Here is a 26498-nt window from a genome sequence, read left to right on the forward strand (position 1 = left end):
AGTGTTGATGTTTATCATACTAATTCAATTCACTTTAACGACTACTTAGACGTTTCCTGCTTTGAATCCAGCAGCCAAAACGGCTGTTTGCCAAATTGTTTAGTTTTTTTTTCAACCGAACCACCACCTTGTATCATCTCTGTTTGTGTCTTGTATTAACCTGAATAACTTTATTTAACTTTCTTGGGAGTATGTTATTGTAAACTGAGTGATAATCAAAAAGTTGAAGTTCGTGTGTGCGTGTGTGTGTGTGTGTGTGTGTGTGTGTGTAGGGGGTGTCCAGCTGTACGAGAGGTTGAGCGCACACTGTGTTTCTCCTTCTCGCTGACCCTCCCTTTAGACAGTAGCCTGTCTGATCTCCTCCTCTCTTTGCCAGTCGAACATCATCACAAGGTCCTCTTTCTTGTTGTGGTTTTGGAAGCAGAAGAAAAGGGGGTGAAAGGAAACAATACCTGACGCTTTTGCCTCAGCTACCAGCAGCAGACGAAGTCCTTCCTAAACCTACACCTACCTACCGGACAGGGAACTGCCTGCATCCGATAAGGGATCTAGTCGACAAAATCAAGTGTGGAGGGAGGGGGTGTGGAGAAAGAAGTCGAATTGGAGAGAGGGAGAAAGGGAGAAGACACACTGAGGGAGGGGAAAAGGTCAGGGACACGGGGGGGTTTATCGCACTGCCAGAAATAAGGAGAGTGTCTACACAAACGGTTTGGCAGACGAAACCAAGGAGACGACGTGAAATAAACCAGCAGCCCCCTCTCCGCCACTGGCAGTTTTGCGCAAGGACTACTGTGGATTTTTCAAGCATTTTCCACTTCTTCACGAGATAGATTTTGTGCTCTGGTGAAGTCCAGGCAACACGGAGTGAAATTTGGACCGTGCGTAATTTGGAGAGTTTATTGCCACGCTGCGTCAGGATGCGCGTCTGTCCGCTGCTGCTCTTCCTCTGTCTGCTGTGCGTTGGACGCGCTCAAAAGTTCTCTGCTCTCACGGTAGGAAGAGCCACATAACTCCCAGACTACTTCTGATTCATATCCATGTGTAAAACGTGGTTTTATAATGAAGGATACGATTGTGCTTTACATGCGTAAAATTTGGTAAGACTAAAAAGGGTTACAATCTGGCAAAATGTTTTTTTATGACAGAAATACATTTCTGAAACAAATCTTTTCTCCAACAACCTTTGGCTTTCTTGTGAGCTTTTCCTCTAAAAATCAGAAACTCTTCAAAATAATGTACAAGCGCAGAAATACATTTAAAATCCATATTTACACCATTATGGTCCATTTTGATACTTTCTACACAATCTCCCCCTAAAAGAAGAGGGTTTTTACTGTTTTAATGTTTCATATCTGGCAGATTCAGGCTGATTTTAAAATGGAATTTAAAACTCAACAGATCATCAATCATTGGAAAAGGAGTGCGCTCCATGAGCTGTGTAACCTCCACATCCCAGTGTTTCAGGGTGTCTGTACAGTGTGTTAGAGACGGCAGAGCTGCTGTCTTGCCTGTGAGGAGTTGACTGGTCTGTGAGCAGCACCGCTGTGGTTTTTCTTCAGTGCCTTCACCTGCCTGCCAGCTTCTCCGCTCGCCTGCCTCTCTGTCCTGTTCACTCTTGTTGTGCCAGCGGCTGTGTCGAGGCTCTTCTGCCAGTGTCAGCAGGTCTACTGCAGCAAAGCACATGGCATTGTTTACAGCCGCAGCAGAGCGGTGCATCCTTCATATTTTACCTTAAACTGCATGAGAAAGTGCATCAGAGATAAGAGGAGTTTTATGGTCACGATCAAGTGCAGGTACGGCGCAAAAGGAGGGATAACAGAGAGCGGAATGTGCACTGTCAGAGGCTTCACCTCCTGATTTAGAGGTTGATGTGACAGCCGCCTCCCCCAGCACTGTTATTTATCGTCCGAGTGAAGATGCCTTAATATCCAATTGGAAACAAATGGCCGTGAGTCGTTAACCTGCAGGTGAGGGGTCGGAGATCCTTTCTCCCTGACGGCACTGTGGAGTTGTGGAATGTGGGAGGAAGCAAATCTACACACACACAGTTTGAGCACAGATAATATGAATGTTTCTTTTTTGACGTGTCATGGGTGGTAATATTGTATTTAGAGAGACAGTTGATGTAAAGGTTACACATAACCAGCTGTGAAGTGGGTTTGGATGTGACACAACATCCTCTATGATCTGGATTTGACTGTAACTTCTCTATTTCATTGCGTGTTTCAGTGGTAACTGTGTCTGTGTCAGACCTCCCCTCTGTGGTTCATTAGACCTTCTTTATTGGAACAGCACATGGAGCATGGACTTGTACTTTTACAGGACTTTGTGAGTGATTAATGGCTTATTGTTTGAATGACACAGGAGAGGTCACTGTCGGTTTCATGAAAATGTCTCCATGTGATACTTTGTGCATATTTGAGGTCGAACAGGCAGTTAAATAAGTGGGATATTTGCCCAGGTTATTCATGAGGCAGACTTTTTCCATGGTTTATGGAAGTATGAAATAGTGTGTGAAGGGATGAGGGAGCATAGAACATTGGCTGCCTCCTTTTAAAGTCATTTTAGTATGACATATGGTCTCCAGTGCCCCCAATGCTTTCATAAAATTGTGCACCTGCCCAGCAAGATTTTTTCTTATCACTGTGGCCTTTCACACCACCTCCTTTTCTTTTTAACATCCTTCACAGCAATTAAACACCTTTTCCTTTGATTAAGTTAGTAGCCTGGTTAAAGGCTGTCACTTTCTTCCCTTTCCACCATGCTGGAAACTAATGATCCCCTTTGCATCTTCGCGTCCACGCAGGAAACTCCCGCCAAGGCCATTTAACACGTTTGCCATGGCTCTCAGCTGGGGCCCCCATTGACCCTGCGGGGCCGTGGTGTGAGGGGCCTCTCGGGGTGCTGGAAGCGGGGGCCTCCCAGCCCAGAAGGCCCTTATCAGCCTACAATGTGCTCTCTGCTGGAGTCTCGCCTCCTCCATACTCCATTCAATCCCACAATGCCGCAGAGCCAGGGGGAGGTAATAGGATTTGATTTGTATGCTGGTTGATCTTGGAAGAAAAAAAAATTTCCCTTACACTCTGGTCGTCTCGCCCTCTCTCGCCTGTCTCTTGTTCCTTTGCCAACCTCTCATATTATTTGAGCAGATGCAAAAAGCATCTTCCAAGAGAGATCACAAACAGAAAAAAAAGAAATCATGAAAGGAAAGAAAAAACAGAGATAGTGAGAACCAGCTGTTTGGAAGTTTAGACAAGAAAAGGATTTGAGCAATAAATGGATTTGAGTCACAATATGTGTTCTGTCTTGTATGAGTTTCCTTTTATGATAAATCGGGGTGTGCTGCGTGTAGCTGAGGCGGAGGCCATCCATCACTCTCCACCGCGTTGCTGTGCGAGGCGATTGGCAAGGCTGGAATGAGACATCAGGGGAGTGTCAGGGCTCTGCCTCGGCCTCGCCCATCCATCACCACAGGCCAAACACACAGAGATGTGCAGCAGACAGCTAACTACCATTAGGAGTACACAGGAGGAAGAGGTCCTCAACACGCCATTAGTCTCTGACGCTTCTTCCTCTCACTGGCTTTCACGTCTTATTTGTTCTCCTTCTTCAGTGTGGCCGACTGTGACTTTGAGATAAACACTTGGATGCCTGATAGTGAATCTGGGTGGTGGATTTCATGGGTGGCTGATTTCATGGCGAACTGTGTTTCTCCATGCTGCGTTTTTGGAGCTTTGTCGCGAACTTGCAGGCACTTGGCGCTCTGCTGTGTGCTGTACACTGAACATCTAGCAGGATGCTGGGCTGCTGAATAACTCTGTTTGGGTTGTCAAGTCCACTGGCTTACTGATGCTGATGCTGGTGTAGTTTAAGCACTGGGGTGGTCAGCGTGAGCTGTGGCGAGGCTGGCGGTCCACCACCAAGCATGGCTGGAAACACTCAGACACCATCAGAGCTGTAGAAGCTTGTGGTCTTTGTAAAAAAAACATCATCAGACCAGCCTGTCACGCCGGCTGGACTTTATGTGATGGGGTGAACTGTGAGAGACAAGACTGGAGGGTGAGAGGAGGTCACCGCCACGGAGGGATGTCCTGACTGGTGTGGCAGGAAAGGGGGAGAGGGAGGGAGGGTACCGGCGGGAGACTGTCAGTTAGAGGCAATGATGCAAACAATCCAAGAAACTCAGAGACACCAGCAAGGAGGGGAGATGTTAGACAGAGAAATGGGTGAAGTATCCCACATCAGTATGTTATGTTATATTCTCAAGGATAAGTTCACCCAGAAATGACATTTCAGTCAGTATCTACTGACCCATATGCTGATGGAAAGTCGGGTGAAGTTAAATAGTCCACAAAACATTTCTGGAGCTTCACTATAAAACAGTGTTGCAGCATTCTCCTAAACAACCAAAGTAGATGGGGATGTTTTTTAAAACATAATAAAACAACAGAAAAATAAAATGGATCCATACAGCTCGTCCTGCATAATCTCATCATCAAGTTTGCAGAAGATGAAAAGATGTTATTTAAAGCCCGGACGTGTGGCTCAGTGGGGTGCACACTCACACTTTTAGCTTCGTGGCTACAGTAAAGATTTTGGCTGTAAAAGGAGAGTAAATATTGTCTTTTCAAATCAATTTGGGATCTCAGGGCTTTCTGGAGACTTGGATCATGCTGAACGAGCTGTATGGAGCCAATGTATGCTTATTTTCAGTTGTTTTTTTACATTTTAAACAAATCACCAGCTACTTCAGTTGTTTAGGAGAATGCTGCATCGCTGTTTTGCTTTGAAATGTTTTGTAGACACTTCACTTTCACTTTCCATCGGCATGAGGGTGAGTAGATAATGACTGAATTTTCACTTTTCCTTTAACTATTTGTATAACAGTAGTTCTTGTGACCTGTCATGACAGATTATGGCACTAGTGTTGATGTGGATGTGAACAGGATGTTTCCCTCTGAGATTGTTCCATTTGAAGGTTTTAGCGGGCAGAAGACCTAAAAATATTTAGTATCAGGGGTGCTCTGGTGGCCCAGGGGACCAATCATGAAGCTCATCATCCCCTGTTTACACACAGCCGGGGAACTTTTTTTGCATGTAAGTCCCATCTCTTTCTCCCCCATTTCCTGTCATCTCCCTGCTGTTGGTATTGAATAAAGGCATAAGATAGCCAAATATAATCCATTATCTTTACAAGGAAAAGCAAAAATTCTGTAAAATAAGTCTGAAAAATAAACATAATTTTGTCAAACATAAATGTTTTTGTACCCTTTCCTTCTATTCTTTTATCATCTTCTAACCCTTCAAAGTTATCTTGGAGTGTTTTCAGAGGATCCAAACTCCATGATTAATATGAAGTCCACTGCTGTAGACTAAACTGTAAGTCTTATTATGGCCAGATTAAGGACAAGTCTGTATTAGTTTCCCCCTGACCACTGTAAATAGACAACAACATCTCCTTTTCTGTTATTACCAAAGGAAGAAGAGGTATTACTCTCCATATTTCTGTCTAAAAAATGAAGAGCTGGTGTTGAGACTGTTCTTGTGAAGCAGCCAGCTCTGCAGGGCAGTGACAAGATCCTTTTTGTGCTCCTCTCATGACAACACATCATTTTAAAAGCCTGGGAAGAAAGCAGCTTGTAAAAACTTTGGTTTTTGAAAAATTTCATTCAGACCAAAAGACTCAGCTTCCCTCGCTCGCGGCTGCTCTTCCGATGTGTTTGAACGGGCCTCTCTTCTCTGATCCCCCCCAGGAAGATTTATGAGCAGGGCTGACAGAGTGGGGCTGTACCCCTCCACCCCCCACCCCCACTCCTGGCCCAGGGCGACACTGCCTTCCCTGCCAACCCTCTTCCAGGTGCATTGAGCCCTGCAGCCCTGCTCGTCTGAATGCAGGGGGCTGCCACCAAACCTCATCTCTCACTTCATTTGTAAGATGTCAGACACAACAAATTTTTTTGTGGGTGATCATCCTGCCCTTTGTTTCTTTTTCTGTCATGCCCTCTCTTTTGATAACTCATAACAGATTTTTATGGCTGACCTTTTAGTGACGGCTTTAATTCTCTGCTTTGTGTGACAGGTTGATAAGTGTGTGCGAGTGAAAGACAGAACATTTGACAGAGGGCATTCAGATAGATTCTGGATATTCGTGCATCCACAGAAAACTGAAGTGAATGAAACATTACAGCGTTTCGTATGTGCAAATATTTTCATTTTAAGAGAAGACAAAAAGAGCTCAGAGAGGTATTTATCTTTGGATATGACTGACTGAAAACAGCACCTGCAAAGGCATGGCTATAGAGTTTGTTTTTCTCCACTCGGCCCAGGTCATTATCCACCCCAACTGAATGAATCACGCGAACTTTATGAACACCCAACACTCACACTGTAGCCGCACAAAGCTCTCTGACATTTCGTTTATTCAGCCACTCTATCATTCACTGTTTTCATTCATTGTAGCAGTCACAGCTTGTTGCCAGCCCCCCTCGCCGCCGCCACCGCCGCCCCATTGTGTGGCCTGGCGAGGGGGTTTCATACCACGGTGGCAGATACAATGGTGGCATTGACACAGGTGATCCGATGCGTTCAGCCAGGAGTCTCCGTCCTTGTTTCTCTTTTCATGGCTGAGTAAAACATCCTCAGGAGCGATTCCAGGTGAATACCCGTGCAGGTGTTGGCACAGACAAAGAAAAGAGGAAGCGTCAGTCAAGTCTTCTCCAGCCCTTCAGACAAAGACAAAGCTTGGCTGCACCCTGACAAGCTTAAAGTGACGCTGCCTCGTCTTTGTGTGTTGTACTGTTTATCAATGTGTCTGAAAGGATGTTCCACTTGGTTATGATAAAACCTTTGAAACAGATTTAACATTTTTTATTGCTTTGGTAATGGACACCTGTTCTGTGACTGACTTTTTGGTGTAGCAGCCTGTTTTTGCCCCCACATAACCTCCACCAGTCGTCCTCATAAATCCCTCCAGAATCACACCTGTTGTTGTGGAGATTAAAATGTTTTGGTGCAGAGCTCATCCGTTCCCAGAAAAAAAATGTCTCATTTATAAAATGTTTTCTCTGCTTATCTCCTCTCTTCTTCTCACCTCTGCAGTTCCTGCGGGTGGATCAGGACAAGGAGTGCAACATGGAATGCAGCGGAACTCCTCGCAAGCCCCTGTGCGCCTCAGATGGCAGGACCTTCACATCTCGCTGCGAGTTCCTCCGAGCCAAGTGCCGCGACCCCCAGCTGGAGGTCATCCGAGGGCCATGCAAAGGTCAGGTCATGAGTCACGCTTCAGCGCCGCCTGGCGCTCTCAAATGCGCAGAGGGGGTCATAGTAGAAACCTGTGGGTTAAATTCATTTCAGCATAATTGATTCTTTGAGTGCTGGGAGGACGAGTGGAGTTGACACAGTGAAAGTGGGTGGGTGGGGGTGCTGCTGTCTGGCTGGTTTGATAATTTCACACAATTTGTACTGATGAAGGATGTGTACATCAATTTGTCAAAATGCTAAATGATTTTGTTTTCAGTGGAATACATTTTTGGATTTGCATCATGGGCCCAACAACCTCCTCATTGATTTGAAATGGCTTCAGCTCTCTGACAATCAAATTATCATGCAGAGGTGACAGATATCTTGACAAGAATTAATGGTCTCATTTTCATCATACTAGATGTAAAGCTGCACGTATGTGACCGATGGAAGACTGGAGATGAAAAGCAAAATGAGGATGGAGAGCCAGTGAGGTCAGGCGGCTCACAGACTCCCTCATTGTTAGTCGTTGTTGGAACGAAGCACCCATACACCCCAACGCTTCAGCCCCGAACCCTCTCACCCCGCCCCACTCACTTACTCTATACTGCTAGTTCATCCCTCTACAGACTGGGGACAATGCCCCATTCTTACACATTACAATATTAGATCGCTAATGCAGGGAGCGTGAGCAAAAGGGTTTGCTTAAAAAGAAGTCTCATATGATGGAAAAGCATTCCGCGATTTTATGCCCGTGCTGGGTCTCTATGGCAACGTCTCTAAGCGGACATCTGGATGTGGCGGACAGCGCCGGGACACAGAATAGAGGATTCCAGCTAGGAAGCTGAAAGGGACGAGAGTCCATGAAAGTCGTATTGTATGCGTCAATAACATTGGGTCTATAAGAGTTGAGACCCCCCTCTGCTTCTGGACGGCCGGGGTGAAAGACACAGCAGCAGCAGCCGAGTCAGCAGCCGAAATAAACCCGAAGGCCGGCCCGGTCTAAAAGCACAGAGATGGGATTGTGTTTAAGGATGGTGAGACTGGCACCACATTTGTTTTCTATCACTGCGCTCAGATGATTCAAGTGTCCTGTCATTTTTTCCAGTCAGCTTTTTGGTCGGAGCCCCCTGGAGAAGGACGATGGTTTTGGGTTTTTCCACTGGAGCTAACTTTAGAGCTCATCAACTTGCTGTTTTCCTCCATCCAGAACATCCAGCGCCTTGCCCCCTCTCCTCACCAGTGACAGTGACACACACACACACACTAGACTGAGAGAAACCAGTGCACATTCCCCTGCGTGTGTCTAATGGACAATCTTCTGTAAGCCATGCCAGCGACATGAAGCCTCATGACCAGACTGGTAGACGTTTTTAAACCCAGCATGAGTCATTGTTTTAATGCGATTTGAACCTGCCAGCCAGCCAGACACTGCATGGTCATGTGTCACACCAAGTTACCATCAAACCAATCGCTACCCAACGTTTCCTGAGAGTTTGCACAGCTGGTGCTGTTGGCCAGGTGAGATGAAGCCGCAATGGGATGACAGGATGAGCCACGACTCTGACAGGGAGATGTGAAAAGACTCGAGGTGCACATAGGTGAAAAGTTGCTGACCGATATTTATATCGAGAAAATAGCGAGAGGACAGCGAAAGCTGAACTGAGGAGACGGTGGAGGTTTAGGAGGAGAGTGAGACAGACTCAGAGACATTAAGGAAGGGTCAGGTTTTCCCTGTGCATCAGCCCTTTTCTTGGGTGACTGGAATGTTCTACAGGAGCAGCACGAGCTGCCTCGCTCAGTAATGGCTTTACCACCAGGCACTCTGCAGGCTTGCCTGACTCGTTCCTAATAAGACTGGGGGTGTTGGTTCTATTCCCAGCCACACAAGTATCTGCCTCTTCCGAAATGTCTTGAATTGTTTCCCCCGCGTCTGTCCTCGCTCCCCGCATTTTCTTTCATGCTTGATCATCAGCGAGATTCAACATCTTCCGCTGACTTTAAGTGTGTTGGTTTCATAGCTGTGCAGCATAAGAAAATAGTTTAGCTGTGGGTTGAGTCGAGGGTTTCTGTGATGTGTCGTGATTCTGGTGATTTGTGGTGCTCCTCAGATACATCCAGATGTGTAGCAGAGAAGAAGTACACAGAGCAGCAGGCCAAGAAGCTCTTCCCACAGGTCTTCGTGCCTGTATGCAACCCTGATGGCACGTATAGCGAGGTAACAAAAAACACAACATGAATGATGCTTGCTTTGAGTAGACAGAAGTAGAAAAGAGCAACTCTTTTAGCAAGAACTGCTCTGCATGAATTTAATTGTTAATGACTTTTTAACAGTGCCTTCACATTTCATTACTACTGATGCCTTTACTGGATTACTCTGTGCTGACTTTATGTTTAAATGCCATTATGATTACAGGTTCAGTGCCACAGCTACACTGGATACTGTTGGTGTGTCACCCCCAATGGCCGACCCATCAGCGGCTCAGCAGTAGCCAATAAAAAACCTCGATGCCAAGGTCTGTAAAACCCCAGCAACATGTCTTATAATGGCCAACTTTCAATAATGTATACAGTTATGCATACTGTCATTGCAGTTCGCTGGTACAGGCATCTCATTTTGCAGTAAGCCAGATGTATTTATTTATTTAAAATCCCTGATTTGTACTAGAATGTAGTTCCTTTAATTTTCTGAAGCAATGATGATAAATCGGATTCAGCACAGCAAAGCATGACATTCCATGTTTGTGGGAGGTATAATGCTCAGTCCTGTGGGAAAGCGGTCAGTGACTGGACTGACGGCCACAGGGTTTGAAAGCCACCCGAGGACTGAGCGTTGCTCAAGGCATGGGGCTGCGGTGTAAATAAGCCAAGTAGAAAATCCCTGTTGCAGAGTTGAGCAACAAAGTTAAACTGTAAGGAATGTAAGTGTTCTCGGAGGATGCCAAACAATCAAATAACCAATGCCACATGTCCTCCCTGTGCATCTCTGTGGGGCTGCCTCGGAAGTGTGGGTCTTAGAAGGAACAAGTTTCGTGGGATGAGTGCTCGCCCATACTGAGTTACAGTAATATTTGTATGGATAAACCATTGCATAATATAGAAGAGTGGCTACCTCAGTGTTTATCATGAGTCGCACTTTTCCTGAGATCACAGCACTTTTTGCAAAACTTGTGCTGACTGAACTCGATCAATAATAGTATTTATTAGGACTGATCATCATTCTCTGGCCAAATACCTAAGAAAACATAACATGTTTTCTTAATATTGACAGAAAAGTTGTTCTAGCCAAACCAATCCCTTATCTTTATGACTTCTTGATTTAATACTAGTGATTTTATTGGGGTCTTTATGTGAATAAATACAAATTGTGTCATCAGCAAATAATACCTTCAACAGTTTGTGTGAAACATTACATAAATCATTAAAATAAATGAAAAATGATAACGGCCCGAGGACCTATCCTTGAGGTTCACCGCATGTGATCATGCAAAGTAGTAGTTGTAACTGCCGGCTGTACTTAATCATAGCTCCATCAACATGTATTGTGTAATCTGAGCCACTTAATAACATTTGAAAATAAAAAGTCAATAAAGAGTTTTCCACTGTGGTTCATTCCTTTATTAAATCTGGTGGCTGTTTGTTCATGTCCCACAAAATGAGTCCAAATTCTTCAAGCTTGCCAAAGATTTTTTCATTATTGATAATAACATGAAAAAGGTGTGTTGTGGTGAATTTTTAATCGATTTGAACTTGTTGCTTTTCAGGAAAAACAGAGAGAGCTACTACAAGAGAGCCAGGTAAATCAGGTGAGAGTTTAATGCAAGAAGAATGGACTCCTTTTATTTGTGCATGTGTACCGATCTAAGCATGCATGTACATGTGTGTGTATTAATTTTGCATCTCTGTCAGTTTGCCGGCATCTGAATCGGAGATGTGCAGGGTGGGTCGCCTGTTAAGGCTTGCCTTTCTAATATTTTGTCAATTTGAGAGAGTGCAAGCAGCCTGAAGGCTGATATAAAAGCAGTCTGTTACTGAGTAACAAGTCTTAAGAGAGCGGCTGTGGTGAGCTTTAATGCACACCACCAGCAGCTACAGTGCCTATAACAGCCTGCTGTCTTTACCAGGCAGCCAAATGGCCAGGAAGCAGCCAGAGCAGAGGAAAACTGACTTACCATGAGCTCTTCTTCTCTAACTTTACCTTGCTTGGTCTTGGTTCTTTTTCAGCAACAATGTCATAAGATACAAGGAAATCTTCACACTTTATCCTCCACCCTATTTTCACTGTGTCTCTCATCAACATCCACCCTCTTCCAGATATAGAACCACTAAGTTTCCCTCCAGCTCCACTCCAGATACTGTATATCTTGCTCTCATCTTGTGAGAGACGATTTGTTTAACTGATGTGATTTGAAGGCTAACAAAGAAAAACTGGAATTTGGCTCGACTACGATCGATTCCTTATGTGATTGTGTGTGTGTGTGCAAGTGTGTGTGGTGGAGAGAAAGTGCGTATGCATCCACTTGTGTTTGTCACATGGGTTATTACTGTCAGTGTGACATTTACGTCTGCGCCTCTCTCTCTCTCTCTCTCTCTCTCTCTCTCTCTCTCTCTCTCTCTCTTTCCCTCTCTCTCTTTCTGTAAACAGTCTTGGGTATAGTGTCTGTCTGAGCCCGGCCAAGTCATTACACATAGATCAAGTGGGAATGCAAAATTTGAGAGAGGAGGAGGGATGGTGGGAGAGGGGAAAGAGGGAGGAAAAGCGGGGGGGGGGGTTGTGGTTCAATCTGAACTGGTTGGATAAACAGGGTGGTGAAAAGCAGAATAAACTGTAGATTTGTGGTGTGCCAGCACTGAAAATAGCAGTGATTGCATCAATATTTTGATTCAGCAGAAGCCCATCAGTGCCTAGGCATTCCACAGTGGCCATTGCTGCACTTTTATTATCAGAATATTGCTAATGTTCGACACCAAATGCTTTACCATAAACCCATTTCTGGTGCTTGACTTGACAAATTCATTCACATGCTGAAATCATATGCAGCTGACGACTGACAAACAGCAGTTAAACTAATGCCTTTTGACCACAAATAGCGCGGGGGTTTCCTGGCAGATGCTAAAAGAGGTGTTACAGTCATGTAAAAGGCCGCAAAGTAAAGATAGGTCATTAGTGGTTTATTGTAAATCCGAATCATAAATACACGTTTTGAAATGGCATTTCCATCCATTAAGTGAGCAGAGTAATAACATGCCTGCCTCACTCAGTCACACTGGCTGTATGTATTTTTATCCACCAAGCATGCTCGAGATGATGAATGTCTGGCATAACGAACTTGCGTTAAATGTAAAATCCTGATTTTGCAACGGTGAACTCATTGTTGAAGAAAAGAAATTGAAGCTTAATCCCTGTTTGTGGAGGCGCCCATTAGAGATGCCCTGACTCATGCAGTAACAGAGCTTTACTTTGAGCAGAGTGAGTGACCCACACTGAGGTTAACCACACCTACGGCCGTGGTTTCACCCTAAGCAGCTCAAAACCTCCCTCCTACCACAAATCAAACAAACAAACAGAGACCAAACAAACACTGAGCTGGATTCTTCCACTGTTAATTGGTTTGTCCCAGACTTGGCTACTGCATTGTTCACATCTTGTGTCTCTCCCACCTTCACACAGCTCTCATTACTCAAATGCAGGCAATGGAAGGATGGAGAAGAACATCAGGGACAACTGGTCCTCATCCTCTCCTCATTCATTTTCACTGACCTCAGTCTATCCTCCATCGCATAATGATCTCCCTTGTTGTATGAAGTGACACCATGGGAATATATGACCACTATATTTCTGATTTTCCTTCTCTCTTCTCTTACTATAAGTCACCTCTTTCAGTTTTCAATGCACACAGACACCTCTCTTTCTTATTCTCCTCCCCTCTACCTCTTCTGCCTTCATCCTTCTTAGCCGGGCAATGTGCAAATCTCACATAGTTAACTGTTCTCTAATCTAGCTCACTCTCGTAATTGTAGTCTCCTTGCAAATATTCTCCATTCTAAATGCAGATGAGACTGGCCTAGAGGTGGATCCACAGCCTCCTGCCGATGAAGAAGGTGAGCTTTTATCCATCAGATTGTGAGTAAAAAATGTTTGATGCCGCGCCTGTGTTTACTGAGACACTACTGACTGACTCAAAAGCGTAGCTTTAAAACATCCATAAAAGGGAAAGGGAGCATGCACACAAGGCATTTACAGCATCATGCTTTAAAAAGGTCAGTGAAGAAAATGTGATAGTGAAACATTTTTAAAACGGTAAGATGTATAAGATTTGATAATATGAAGGAAAGTATAAAGACTATTTCAGAATGAGTTGTGTTTCTGCTCTTTTTTTTCGTACAGTTGATGTTAAAGCAATTTTTGTTTTTATAGCACCCTTCCTTACAGGATATTAGCAAATGCTAAAGCAGTATAGACTCTACTATAGTAGAGTCATTAAGTTAGCAAATTTACTGTAATATAATGAGTAAATGAGCAACATGTGTTTATGAAACTTTTGTCCCCCCCTCTGGCACTGAGAGTAATTACACAATCACTGTTGACGTGCTTATGACGCCATAGACTACCATACTCCAGTTTGCTGTAGCCTGCTCCATCGCTACAATTGTTCCCCCTTTCACCTCGGCAAACCAATCTGTACTGGTTGACATAAAAATCCATCGCTGTACCAGTGCACCAGCATGGGAAAGCCGCCAAAACTCCAGATTTAAAAATTCCTGCATGGACATTCATATGTAAAAGTCAGGTTTAAGTTTACCGCCAATATTATACTTCTTAGTCTACTAAATGATCTGAAAGCTCCAGTTACTGGTTACTTTATATTTAATTAAAATATAACTGACCGCATCAATATAGTGCTGCAGGGATGACGTAGTTTTGTCAGCTAACCTTCAAGTTAGCATCACCCTTGTTCCCTTGACACAAAGCCTATGGGGTTTTTCTATTGGATTTTGCCTCTAAAGACAGACTAGTGAGTAGATGAGTCTCTGTGTTCTGTGTTATGATGTTTAATGTCCCCCACAACCTCTTCAGTCTCATTTAGCCAGCTGTCAGCAAATGCCCTTTTTAAGACACATACACACCTTAAAATTCAAAGTGGGGTATTTACCGAAATATTTTGTCATAGAACAAAACGTGTAAATATCTTTAGCCTGTGGTAACTACAGACTTTATTTCAGGCATTTAACCGAAAACCCATTCAAAAATTCAAATAATTGATGTTGTGATGTTGCTACGATCACTTCCTTTAAACTCCAAAAGGCAGAGAAAACAACTTCCTACGTCTCCAGTTCAAAAAAGAATAATCCATCATTGTTAATGGGAAGCAGACATTCACATTTTGCAATGTAGCATTTGAGCACTTTTTATCAGCCTTTTATATAATGAAGGAAGTTTTATGTTTGTTTAATGATTTCACTTGAATGTGATCATTTGATAAGACAGGAGGAGACTCAGTCATAGTTTACCTACCTCTCTTTTTGCTGTTTTATTTCTGGTCTCAGCTGTCATATGCAATTTACTTTCCGCCTCCACTCCAGCAGTTTGAGATACGATAACCTTGATGTGCATTTTACAGTCTGTGATTTTTGGAACCACCAGGTTTGGCTCACATAATATACGAGTGTGTTTTCGATTGAGGCTAATAAAGCCGTCTCGCTGATTTCTTTCAGATATCATTTCCCAGTACCCCACTCTGTGGACGGAGCAGGTCCGCAGCCGACAGAACAATAGAACCAGGGCACCATGTGAGTTTCAAAGACCACTTTTTCTTTAATGAGGGCGATTGGGTGTTTGCAAACCTCAACTGAAAGCACGCTCGGTGTTTTTTCCTACTTGTCTGAGCAATCATGGTTTGAGGTTGTTCCTGTCTTTTAAGGACAGATGGTGGGTTGTGAAACCAATACATCTTGGTGTTGGAGTGCGTCAGGCTTTGAGGATCTGCTTCTATGTGGTTCTTTGCGCTGCAGCATATGTGTAATTATCAGCACATGGCACAAACACAGGATCTCCTATTCTTCTGGCTGCTCTGCTCTGCTTTCCTCTTTACACACATGCACGTTTATCTTATTGTACAGATCAGTTGCCTCTTTGCTCTTTGGGGAAATATGATACCTTTTTGCATAAAACAATGCTATTTTGAGGCCTGCATAGAGATGAGAACCCTGCGTGCATGTGTGCATCTGTGTGTGAATCCCATTATCATAATTTACAACCAATAAAAAAAAGCCAGAGAAATGCGGCATTGATGGTTTTGATTACCATGTGCTCTTTGGGGTATGGGGTGAAAAAAAAACACCCGCCCCAACAAAGAGAGCGCATACGGAGGAACTGGAGCGAAGAGAGTCGGTTGAGAAAGCGGGGAGGCATTTCATTTGGTCTCTTTTGTGTGGGTAAAGATCTCTAATGAAAATAAACAAAGAAAAGGGATATCCATAATCCCGCAGTAGCTTCCGAGCCTTGAGGCGAGCAGCAAAGAGAGGGAGAGATTGGCGATGAAAGCCCTCATGGCCAGAAGAGCTCTACTTTCATCCCTGAGTTTAATGTTGAGGCAGAGAAGGAGGTTTCTGCCCAGAATAAAAAGTCTGATTAGATCCTGCTGAGGCTCTGCACAACCCTATCTTTCTCCCATCGAGGCTGCTGCATTCTCTGTACGTGCGGATAAAAGAACGGATCAGGAAGCATCGCATTTTTCCCTGGGAATTTTGAATATGTAAACATATATATCCCTGGTACTTTACAGTACCCTGCAGTAGTGTGTCAATTTGTGTGGGTGTGTGAAGGCGAGGGCTCGACTGACCACTGTTTCTGGTTTTGTCTTGTCTGCTTCTCTCTCTGTCACACACATCCACAGAGGGCAGTTGAGTGTCTAAATATTTACTTAACTCAGGGCATAGGGAGCTGTACTTAGTCATTAGCCCGTTAATGTCCGTAAACAGTGCCACAGGGGGCTGATATAGCAGTCTACACACCGTCTCCCAGCACTCATCCTCCACCCCTTTGTCTTCTCCAGCGCTCTAACCTCCTCCTCCTCCTCCTCCTCAGCAATGCTTAGTGTAATGACACAGCAGTGCATGCATTTGGCTTTTAGATCAAACTTAATTCAAACGTCCTGTATGTTTTATAAACCAAAATGTAATAGTCTGGTCTGTTAGGAAGTGACTCTTATTCTTGACTTTAAACAAACCCATTTCTTCATGGCGAGTGTGTGTGTCTGGGGTGTGTATTTGCCGAGTCACACTGCCTAGACCACCTACGTGAATGCTGTCTTACCAGGCGGTTTGTGTTTGTGTGTTAGCAGTCCACTGATGCCTCTGCTGATTCCTGTGTAACCTCTGACCCCTCTTTCCAGCCTCATCATGTGACCAGGAGCAACAGTCTGCCCAGGAAGAGGCGAGGCAGCACAAGAATGACGCTGTATTCGTGCCAGATTGTGCCCAAGGAGGACTGTACAAGCCAGTCCAATGCCACCCATCCACCGGCTACTGCTGGTGTGTGCTGGTGGACACTGGGCGGCCCATACCTGGAACCTCCACCAGGTGGGACAGACTTCACCGTGACCAAACCCATGTGTTATATGGCAATTTTGGGGCTTATCTATGGTACCTTTACCCTAATTTACAAAGATTCTTGGAATTTATTGCTTGTTTGTCCACATTGACAAGTTATAAAAGCACATTTACTTTCAATAAAGAACCAGGATGAGAGGCATGTGATTATGGTGGGTTTTGCACAAGACCAAATTGAGGGAATACAAGTGAGACTTGTTAATGTTACAAAAACAAATATCCATTGTGTTCCCCCTGGTGTGAGTATTTAGCCATGCTACTGTACGAATGACCCGTCCTACTCTACTTCTGATCTGCGAGCCATGTCTTCACCATAGTAGGATTCACAATTTAGCATGTTGGTCCTACAGGGATTGTCCATATTGAAAAAAAAGTATCTTCAATAAATAACCAGGATATGACGCCTATTATGAATGTGTTTTAAACTGGTGCACAAGGCCAAACGAGTGACTGCTGCTACCATTTGCTAGCCTTGCTGATCGTCTTCCAGTCTGATCGCTGCCTTAACCGATTGGCCGCAGCGTGACATTTGTGTTTATCCAAAGTTACAGTGCTTTCCATTGACCTCAGCAGTCAGAAATTAGAGCTGGCAATGGCGTCATACTGGAGTTGACTGCGTTCCAGTACAAGAAGATAGAAAAACAGTTCTAGTCAGGTTAGCCAAGTTGATATCAACGAATTACAGGGTGTTTTGCGCAGATAAAACCAAAAGCAACATGTCCACAGATAGAAGTTGGGCGGTATGGTGTGTAAGACTGATTTAATGAGACACAAATAAGACAAAAGTGCTAATAAACAGTATATTCTACAGCTTTTACAGCTAAGAACTAGAACAGCCGTTTTGGAATTTGAGGTTGGGGTTGGTACGGTGAGAGAGAAATCCGACTTGAAATTGCTGACTGGCAACTTAGAAATTCTGACTTCCCGGTTCAATAGAATGCAACATTAGACTTAGACTGTAATGTCCTCTGAGAGAGAGTTGATTTTGTCTCAACTTTTTGACGCAGGCGGCTGTGTTTTTGTTTTGTTTTTTGCATTCCCGGCGGTCCGCATCTCCGCAGCCTAAACACACTACTCTCACACAAATGAATGGGAAGACTGGCGTTTTCGCCTCAATGCCTGATTCTGTGTGAATACAGCCTTCCACAGCAGAGAGAGGCTGTCCAACTGGATGATCCTGCTTCAAGCCGTTTGGTGCCAAATATCTTCTTCACTAATATGTCTGAGAACAACACAGAACATTATTTTTTCTAAGAATAGGAAGAATATTGTCTATTTAGAAGAAATGATTAGAAATAAAGCATCCCTCAAAAAGAAGCTTCTGTATCTGAGACTGCACATACAGTAAGTCTGACATAAGCAGGCAGACAGACATCTCCATTGCAGATGAGACAGAGTGACTCAGTGGTCTAGTGAGCGTCAGGTCGGAGGTCAGTCAGCCTGGCAGAGTGGGGCACTAGTGCACTCTTATTGAGCAGCGAGGCTGGGTATCAGATTAACAAGGCTTCAGGCAGAGTGCCAGACAGCACATTAGCACACATATGGAAGCGTGGATTTTCCCCCTTCTCTCTCCTCGTCCCAGGCCAGCTTTTGGCCCAGTCGCACAGCAGCAATCGGGGCTCCGCCGGCTCTCCAAGGGAGACCGTGAAAGCTTCCTTGTGTCCCACGCTCCCTGTCTGCCTCTCTCCCTCTATCTCTCTCTTTCTCACCCTCGCTCCCCCTTTCTGTCCTCATACCAGCCCCAAATCCCTCCCTTCTTTTGGATATGTTTCACAGGCTCTGGTTTGCCACAAAACAATTATTCGAATCCCTGAGATTTAACTGTACGAGGGTAATTGGAAAACATGGAACTCCTCTCTGATTTTACATTGAGGATAGTTTTACTGATATAAACAAACCCTTTCACCAATTTCACTTTGAATGAATCAACATTTTCACATATGGTGTATTCTCTGTGACAGGTATGAACAGCCAAAGTGCGATGGCAATGCCAGGGCCCACCCAACTAAACCAAAGGACCATTATAGAAGCAGACATCTCCAAGGTAGGTCTACAAAAACCGGACTCTGTTTTTCCTCTCTGTTCAGACCACATGGTGAAGTTCTTCAGCAGTCGGTCTCCAACTGCTGCGGTGTTTCCAAGGTTGTGATAACAGAGCAAGTGTGTGTTTATGTGTGTGTGTTTGTTGACATCATTAGCACTGTTGGTCAAGGAAATGCTTGATAAAGAGTTGAGGATTGCCAGATACCGGCCCTCGCTGGTCAATAAGCAAGGAGACAGAGATGGATCGGGGGTGGAATTAATCTTCAACTGACATGGGAGATGGAGGATACTGTGATGATAGCACAGAGGAGAAACAGCAGGCAGGAGAGGTGGAGATAATGGATAATAGGATGCCAGAGACAGGTAGTGATAGAGGGACTGGCAACAGCGGAGATAAGAAGATGTTGGGGGTGGTGGTCATGGGGGGGCTTAGATACAGGTGAGTCTGTGTTTTGCTTGTCAGGATTTGACACTTCATTACTGCACATTTTAAATGTTTATGTATGTGAGTGTTATTTACAAAAGGGTTGAACCAAAGGCAGATGCACTGATCATGTGACAACTTATTTTGAGGCAGATTTTGACAAATAATGTAGCAAAGAAAGTGCCTGATCAGGTATATCAGGCTGTTTTCACTTGGTTTGCATAGAAGAAAAACAGCAAAACCAAATTTGTTTAATTCAACTGACAACAGAGGAGATTAACATGGTTCGATGGGTAAACAAAACATCAGACTTTTACACAACAGACCACTGTCCACTTCCGACCAACAGTCAATGTTGTCTCTTAAGCATGCGTAACCTAACCCTAACTGAGTATTTATTTTAACCTCAACCACGATCTTTCCCCAACCCCAACCATAAAGCTAACCAAACCATAACCATCGTGGTATCAGATCAAAAGACGGTTTTGGGAGGAAGTGACAAAGCATGTTGTCCAGCCAATAACGGATGTCACATAAGAAAATGCTTGTCGCATGTGTCATTTTTGAGGGCTATTAAAAGTGTTTGAATTGAAGGACATGTTTTAGATGACTACCCATGGCTCTTAGTTAGGAAGACTGTTTTGAATCCAGTTTTTTCTGAACATAGGAGACGGTCAATCAAAGAAACCAGGTTATGTTTGAACTAGGAGATATATTGATTTTGTTATATGAAGCTTGGTGTTAAAATGTTTTCCAGTTCATTTTTTTACAAGTCAGATCTTGTTTTATAGCCTTCATTCCACCTGTTGATCTAATAACCGTGGAACCCACATGGCATTGCAAACATTAACCATTCAATCAATTCTGAACAGGTCTAGCTTTGTTATATGGATGAGGGATCCAGGGGGTCCCTAGTATAAAGGGGAAAAGTTTATTTTTATCATAAATCAATCCATTTCTAACACAATTACAGGATGTATGTATATTTGGTGACGGTTTCTTTTGATGTGAAAATGAAAGTAACGGTTAAAACTGTTTCCTGATTTGTCTGTCCCTATTTTGCCGAGCTTCTTCCAGTCTTAAAGGAGACATACTATGCTCATTTTCAGGTTTGTCATTTTATTTTGGGTTACTACTAGAATAGGCTTACAGTACATGCTATAATGCTCAAAAAACACATCAGTTTTCTGATACTGTCCAGTGCTGCAGCTCTATATTCTCCCTCTGTCTGAAACACTCTGTTTTAGCTCCTGTCTCTTTATGCCCACCTTCCCGAATACCCAGTCTGCTCTGATTGGTCAGTTCACACATGCTTGAGCCAGTATAGCTAACAATAACAGAGTAGCTGTGCTGAATTGGCATACATTATGTAAATGTGTGACATAGCAATGTAGTTTGATGTCACAAAGTCACGGAATTAAAGGCAGGACTACTGACGAGGTGTTTCAGGAGCAGTGTTTTCAGTGGGAGAGAGGAGCTTCTGGTGGTGTGGACTTTTACCTTTTTAACTTTAAAGATATTTTACATGCACAAGATATAAAACACTGAAGGAAAGCAAAAAAATGAAAATGCATAATAGGTCTCCTTTAACTTCAACTTCATCTATTCTACTCATCATAGTTTTGCTTGGACAGTTATACACAGTGTTTAAAGTGCACTCAGCTCAACTAGATAACAAAGATCTCAGTAATTTCGTGACTTGTCCTCATCATTACAACCAATGATAGCCAAAGTAGAGTTATACCTTTCAGGTGCCGCATACAACCAAATCACTGAACAGTTCTTGGCAAATTAGCTGGGTTTTTTTGTTTTTTTTAGGTGGTTTGGTAAACATGTTAATAATCCAGCAGCATATGAACAGAGCTGCCACTGTTCCTGTCCCATCCACAACTGTTTATGTAACAGTGTGCTGGGCCAGAGCTGTGCTCTCTGCTCGCAGGTGCTGCATTTAGCAGCAGAGCAGCACTCTGTCTCTGCTCCGGCATCCAGCACTCCTGTACAGCGTGTTTAAAACACTGAGGACAGACAGTCACAGACGAATGCTCCTCACACCAACAAATGTTACTCATCTTTGCCTTCCAGTGGCACTGGTGGTGTATATTATTGCTAAGACATTGAGCAGGATTAAATGGGGTGTGTAACTGTCAGCAGAAAGTGTGAGGTGGTGATGGGGTGGAAAACAGCCACAACTATCCCATGAGAAAGACCTCAAGCCCAACCAAACACCTCCTAAACACATAGTGGTCGGACAGAAAACAATATACTTATTCAGCCGTTCAATCACCTAGAGCACACAGGCTTCATTCTAAAGCTGTCAAAAAAAACCTGAACCGTATCAGCCAGGTCTCCAATTATAAAATACAGCAGGACACAGTGAAAAAACACAGCATCTTGTTTTCTTTATGAGCAACTGCGTCAACGGCTGTAAACCCTGTTACTGTATGAAGCGGGGATAATTATAAATGTTGCCTTCACATCGCTGCAGCCCATTTGCTGCTGAAGCGCTGGTGTTGAGAGGTTTATGGGGCGAGATGCGAGAACGGAGAACTTTGCTCTGAAAGGGGGCAGGAGAGGAAAGCAGAGTATTTTGGCTTGCTTTCTCCCCAGAGCGGGATCATGGGATAGCATCGGGGCAGCCACTGGGAGCTGCGTCTGTGAGTGCTGACAGGCCTCTGCCCCATGTGGCTCCGTAGACAAACACTGCTTCTTATTGACAGTAACACACGGGGCACACACATGCAAACATGCACTTACTGGCCAACTTTTTACAAGCAGCAGATATACAGAGGCGTATGAATGGTGCTGCAGCTTTTCAACATGAAAAAGTGTAATCATTTGAGGCTCTCTCAACTTGATTCCATCCTGCATCTGTCAAACTTGGGCATTACATAATTATAATCATTATAGAATGAGACAGCGGCCGTTTATGGCTGCAGCCTTGAACTGAACGGAAAATGGCCAGACTCAATTTCCTTTGAATGACAGCAGGAACATTTGTGTCCAGCCCCTCAGCTAAACAGTGTCCAGACAGACAGAAGCTGATCTGTCCCGCCCCCACATGAAAAACCTTTGCAGCCAAGAGGAAGGGACTGGAGCCTTACCTGATGGCTTCTCGTTTGAATGAACTGCAGACAGATTCTTGCAGCATTACGGAGAGGACGTGCGCTCTCCATGAAAAACACTAAGCCTCAAACAAGTCCAACTGCATCCCACAAATCTCTCCTCAGTCACAAGCCAGATAAAAACACTTTGCCTTCTGTGGTTGAAATTGTGTGACTGTCTAGACTAATTTACCACAAGAGGCTCCACAAGGCACCGGTTTGGCCATTAACAGGTGGGTCAGATATTTTACTGGGCGAGAGCCACGGAGGGCCTACTAAAACTTAAGTGCAAGTCTGTTCAGTATGTAAAGGAGGCTGTGGAACAGTTTGGACATGTGAACCCTCGGCTCGGTGCAGACTGCTGAAGCCCTGCGCTACTTGGGGGGAAAGGTGGAGTGGAGGCTGGGTGTTTATGCCGATGCTGGTCGCCACCTGTTAGAGACGAGCCAAGCATGCTATTATCTCCAGCACAGGAGAATCTGGCCCCGCAGGCCTAGGCCATAAAAAGAGTAGTGCACTGTGGAGAATTTCTTCTCCTCCAAAGGCAGAATAGCAGAGGGAAGCCGGACTGTGAGAAAGCAGAGGAGAGCCAGGAGAGGAATCCAGGAATCTCTCAGACGTCCGTAGCCTTCAGCTCTTCCAGGACAACCTTGGCCTCCTCAGTCTTAAAACTATATGGCCGAACAGACAAATACTATAATTAGGGTCATTCCACCCCCGTTGTCCCTCATTTTTAGATTTTTCCGTCATTCTGCATGTAATAATGCTTACGTTATAGGTTTATGGGCTAATTATATCAGTCTCCTCTCTGGCTGACATTTCAGACAGTAATCCACCTCACAATGAAGATCATGTGTTGAGCTGTTTCGCTTTCTGGATGTCTGACAAAATCTAGAGTAACACTGTGTCTGTCAGTCTCAGGTGAGTCTCAGGTGCTGTTTGGAGCCTCTTGTCCACACACACAATATTCAAAAACGTCTCCTCTGCTCTAGCTGTCAAAACCACTCAGGGGCCTCCAGGATGATTGGCAGGTACCCTCTTCCTCCTCCAGATGAGGGGAGGTCTGACACTTTATGAGAGGGAGGAAAAGACAGCTACAAGAGTCTTGTTTGGGTTTATTTTCTCCTCCGCCGTCTTTACTGTATGTTAACACTGCGCTGCTGTTACATGACGTCCCTCCCCAAACATTTATTAGGCCACCTATGACGGCAGCATTCCACATTGTTGTAGCGCTGTCGACTGTGAGATAATTTTTCGGTGTTTGCTGACATATACGTACACTTGCTTCCATATGAACTGTATGCTTGCACATGCTCATTCAGGTATCTGTGCTTTATTTTCCAGGCTGTCCTGGGGCAAAGAAAACAGAGTTCCTGACAAGTGTTCTTGACGCGCTGTCGACAGACATGGTGCACGCTGTCACAGATCCAGCGTCCGCCGGAAGGTATGACATTCGGAAGTGGATTTGCTCATCTTACGGTTATTGAGGAGAGGATTCAGTCATTCAACAAAAAGGCATAAAAGTATTCTGTTGGATGAGGTGAAGAAGAGGCGATTATAAACTGAACTGGTATCTGTCATTTAGGATGGCCGAGCCCGACCCCAGCCACACCCTGGAGGAAAGGGTGGTCCATTGGTATTTCAGTCAGCTGGACAAAAACTCCAGCGGGGACATAGGCAAGAAGGAGATCAAGCCTTTCAAACGCTTCCTGCGCAAGAAATCCAAGCCAAAGAAGTGCGTGAAGAAGTTTGTGGAGTACTGCGACATCAGCAATGACAAGGCGCTGTCCCTGCAGGAGCTGATGGGTTGCCTGGGGGTGACCAAAGAAGAGGGTGAGCTGAATACCAAGCATTTTCTGCATTATAATCTCTAAAAAAAACTTTTCATATCGGTGCCGATATTGATATCTGCCATAGGCTAATATTGGCCAATAATATCAGCCGACTGATATGCTGGTCGGGCTCTAGTCCCAGTGCCGAAGCAGTGCACATGGGGCCGTAGGAAGCCTTAAAAAAAGTTTGGTTGGAGGTCCTGTATCACCAAAAATCGTCTTGCTTGAGAAACACAAAAAAATACTGAAACAACCAATTGATGGAGCTAGCATTAATTAGCTAGCTAACTACAGCTAATACAGTCTGCTGGCAGCAGTTGTTGGAAATCTGTTGGAAATCATGGACCCAATATTTCAAAAGTACTTTAAAACTGCCACCATATCAGTGTGACTTGCAGACAGCTTGACAGTTATGATACTATCAGGCTTAAGTGGAGGCAAGGATTTGATGCTTCAACTGACCCACAGTATTCTTCATACTATGGTTGTTGAGATTTGTATTATTTTTGTCTCACAGGGGCCAAACCAGGAGAAGTCTTATCTTCCAGTAAACTAGTAAGTAAACTACTCCTCCTGTAATTGAGGATAAAATGGCTGTAAGAGAAATTAGTGGCACAGTGTACAGACTGTATCTTTTATCTTTAGTGTTGACTGAGGCAGGAATTTACAGTCATTAAAAACATTGTCAGTGTAAAGGAACAGCCCTAGGGAAAATGCAAATTCAAGTATGAGTTTAGAAAATTGTCTAAAAACAATGTCACTGAATGCTACTTTCTATTAAGTGTAAATACGCATTTTGACTAGAAATAAGACAAATAAACTTGGAAAGATTTTGAGTTTTTGCAGTGAAGGTAATGTGCCAGACTGAACACACTTTCATTTTCCCTCCTCAGAATCCCTCGAAGAAGCAAGGCTAAGCCAGCAGCTGAGATTTCCCCTCCCTCATGGAGAACCTGCCCTCACCAATCGGCAACAATGGAAACCATAGTATTTGCACTTTGTACTTTAAAAAAAAAAAATGTAAATTCACTTTGTAGAAATAAGGTATTTAAACAGACTGCTGAATCTGTGAATGATGTAGTTAGCTTTTTATGTCCTGACAAACAAAAATTATTTAACACATACAATGTATGTGTGTCTTTGTGTGTCTAAAAGTATACTTTTCAGAGTTGTACAAGTTTTCATGTTTGATGTTGCATTTTGTGCCCCCTCCCCCGGTGTACTTTTCCTCTCATGTTGATGATGTTAAAGCGGATGTATGGATGGATCTTCACGGCTACAATAACTTCGACCATACCATCTCTCGTGTACTGACTTAGAGCATCTCTTCTTCAGCTTTGTACAGCAGTTTGCAATAATGTTTTAAACATAGATCATAAAACGTCCTACATGTTCACATGTATCCATGTTTATTAGAAATAAAGAACTCTTTTATAAATCTTGTTCTCTGAGGCTCTGCCGGTCTTAATGCGTCAAAGAGGGGTTAATTGGGTCAGCAAATTCCTCTGTTTTTCTCTCTAATCCAATTAGCCTTCTATATTTTCCTTCTTGTTATATAAGTCTTGTAATGTCTTGTCGTTTTGTGTTCTCTCGCTGTGTCTTTAATAAAACACCTTGTTGACACAGTCTTTAGGAGCCAAGTATTAGTCATACATAGCAAAGGTCGTGTATCATCCCATTTTCAGACAGCTTGCCAATTCCCCCGAGGCAACGTTTCAGAATTGGAAAAAGGGATGGTACTTATTTCTGTCCTCGTCACAGATTTCCCACGTAGACCGAAGACAGATAAATGGACCAATCTCGGCTGTGTGTAGTACTAGTGCCCATTAAAAGGGCGTTATATGAGCCGGTGCGTGTGTGTGTGAACGTGTATTTGCATAAGGTATACTTACATGTATACAGTGAATGCACACTTGAACAGTCAGTGAGGTGTCAATGGATTCTTTCTTAAAGAACACGATTCAGCTCAGGGCAAGTTTGACACATTACACTACTGTACATTGTTCCCGTCTGATTAAGTTGGGGCTAAACCGTGGCTTTTCAAACAGAAAGTCCCCTATAGGGCTGCACGACTGACCTCAGACTGACCTGCTCGCTGAGGCTTAGCCTCTAATTTATGATTAACACATCAGTCTCCTTTCTGTGGTATAATCCAGCCCAATGGTCTGGTTTTAGCACCCCAGGGGAACACAGAGGAGAGATTATGACTTTCAGCTCTAAGACGGTGGATTACAGATGGATAACCTA

General features: G+C 44.0%; 1 protein-coding gene across 2 annotated transcripts; it reads left to right on the forward strand.

Annotated features, from left to right (window-relative positions):
* Positions 1-678: 678 nt before the first annotated feature.
* On the forward strand, positions 679-25689 carry smoc2 (SPARC related modular calcium binding 2). Of its 2 annotated transcripts, none has more exons than XM_073481599.1 (13): positions 679-992; positions 7099-7261; positions 9351-9457; positions 9656-9755; positions 11004-11036; positions 13294-13341; positions 14956-15030; positions 16635-16821; positions 18813-18895; positions 23764-23863; positions 24005-24252; positions 24769-24806; positions 25145-25689. In XM_073481599.1, the coding sequence occupies exons 1-13, from the start codon at positions 918-920 to the stop codon at positions 25166-25168; spliced, it is 1281 nt and encodes a 426-aa protein (XP_073337700.1). In that variant the 5' UTR covers positions 679-917; the 3' UTR covers positions 25169-25689. The 2 variants fall into 2 exon arrangements, with proteins under 2 accessions (XP_073337700.1, XP_073337699.1); XM_073481598.1 differs by having other exon boundaries at positions 680-992; positions 11004-11045.
* Positions 25690-26498: the final 809 nt, after the last annotated feature.

The sequence above is a fragment of the Pagrus major genome, chromosome 15, assembly GCF_040436345.1.
Source record: "Pagrus major chromosome 15, Pma_NU_1.0".
Classification (NCBI taxonomy): Eukaryota; Metazoa; Chordata; class Actinopteri; order Spariformes; family Sparidae; genus Pagrus; species Pagrus major.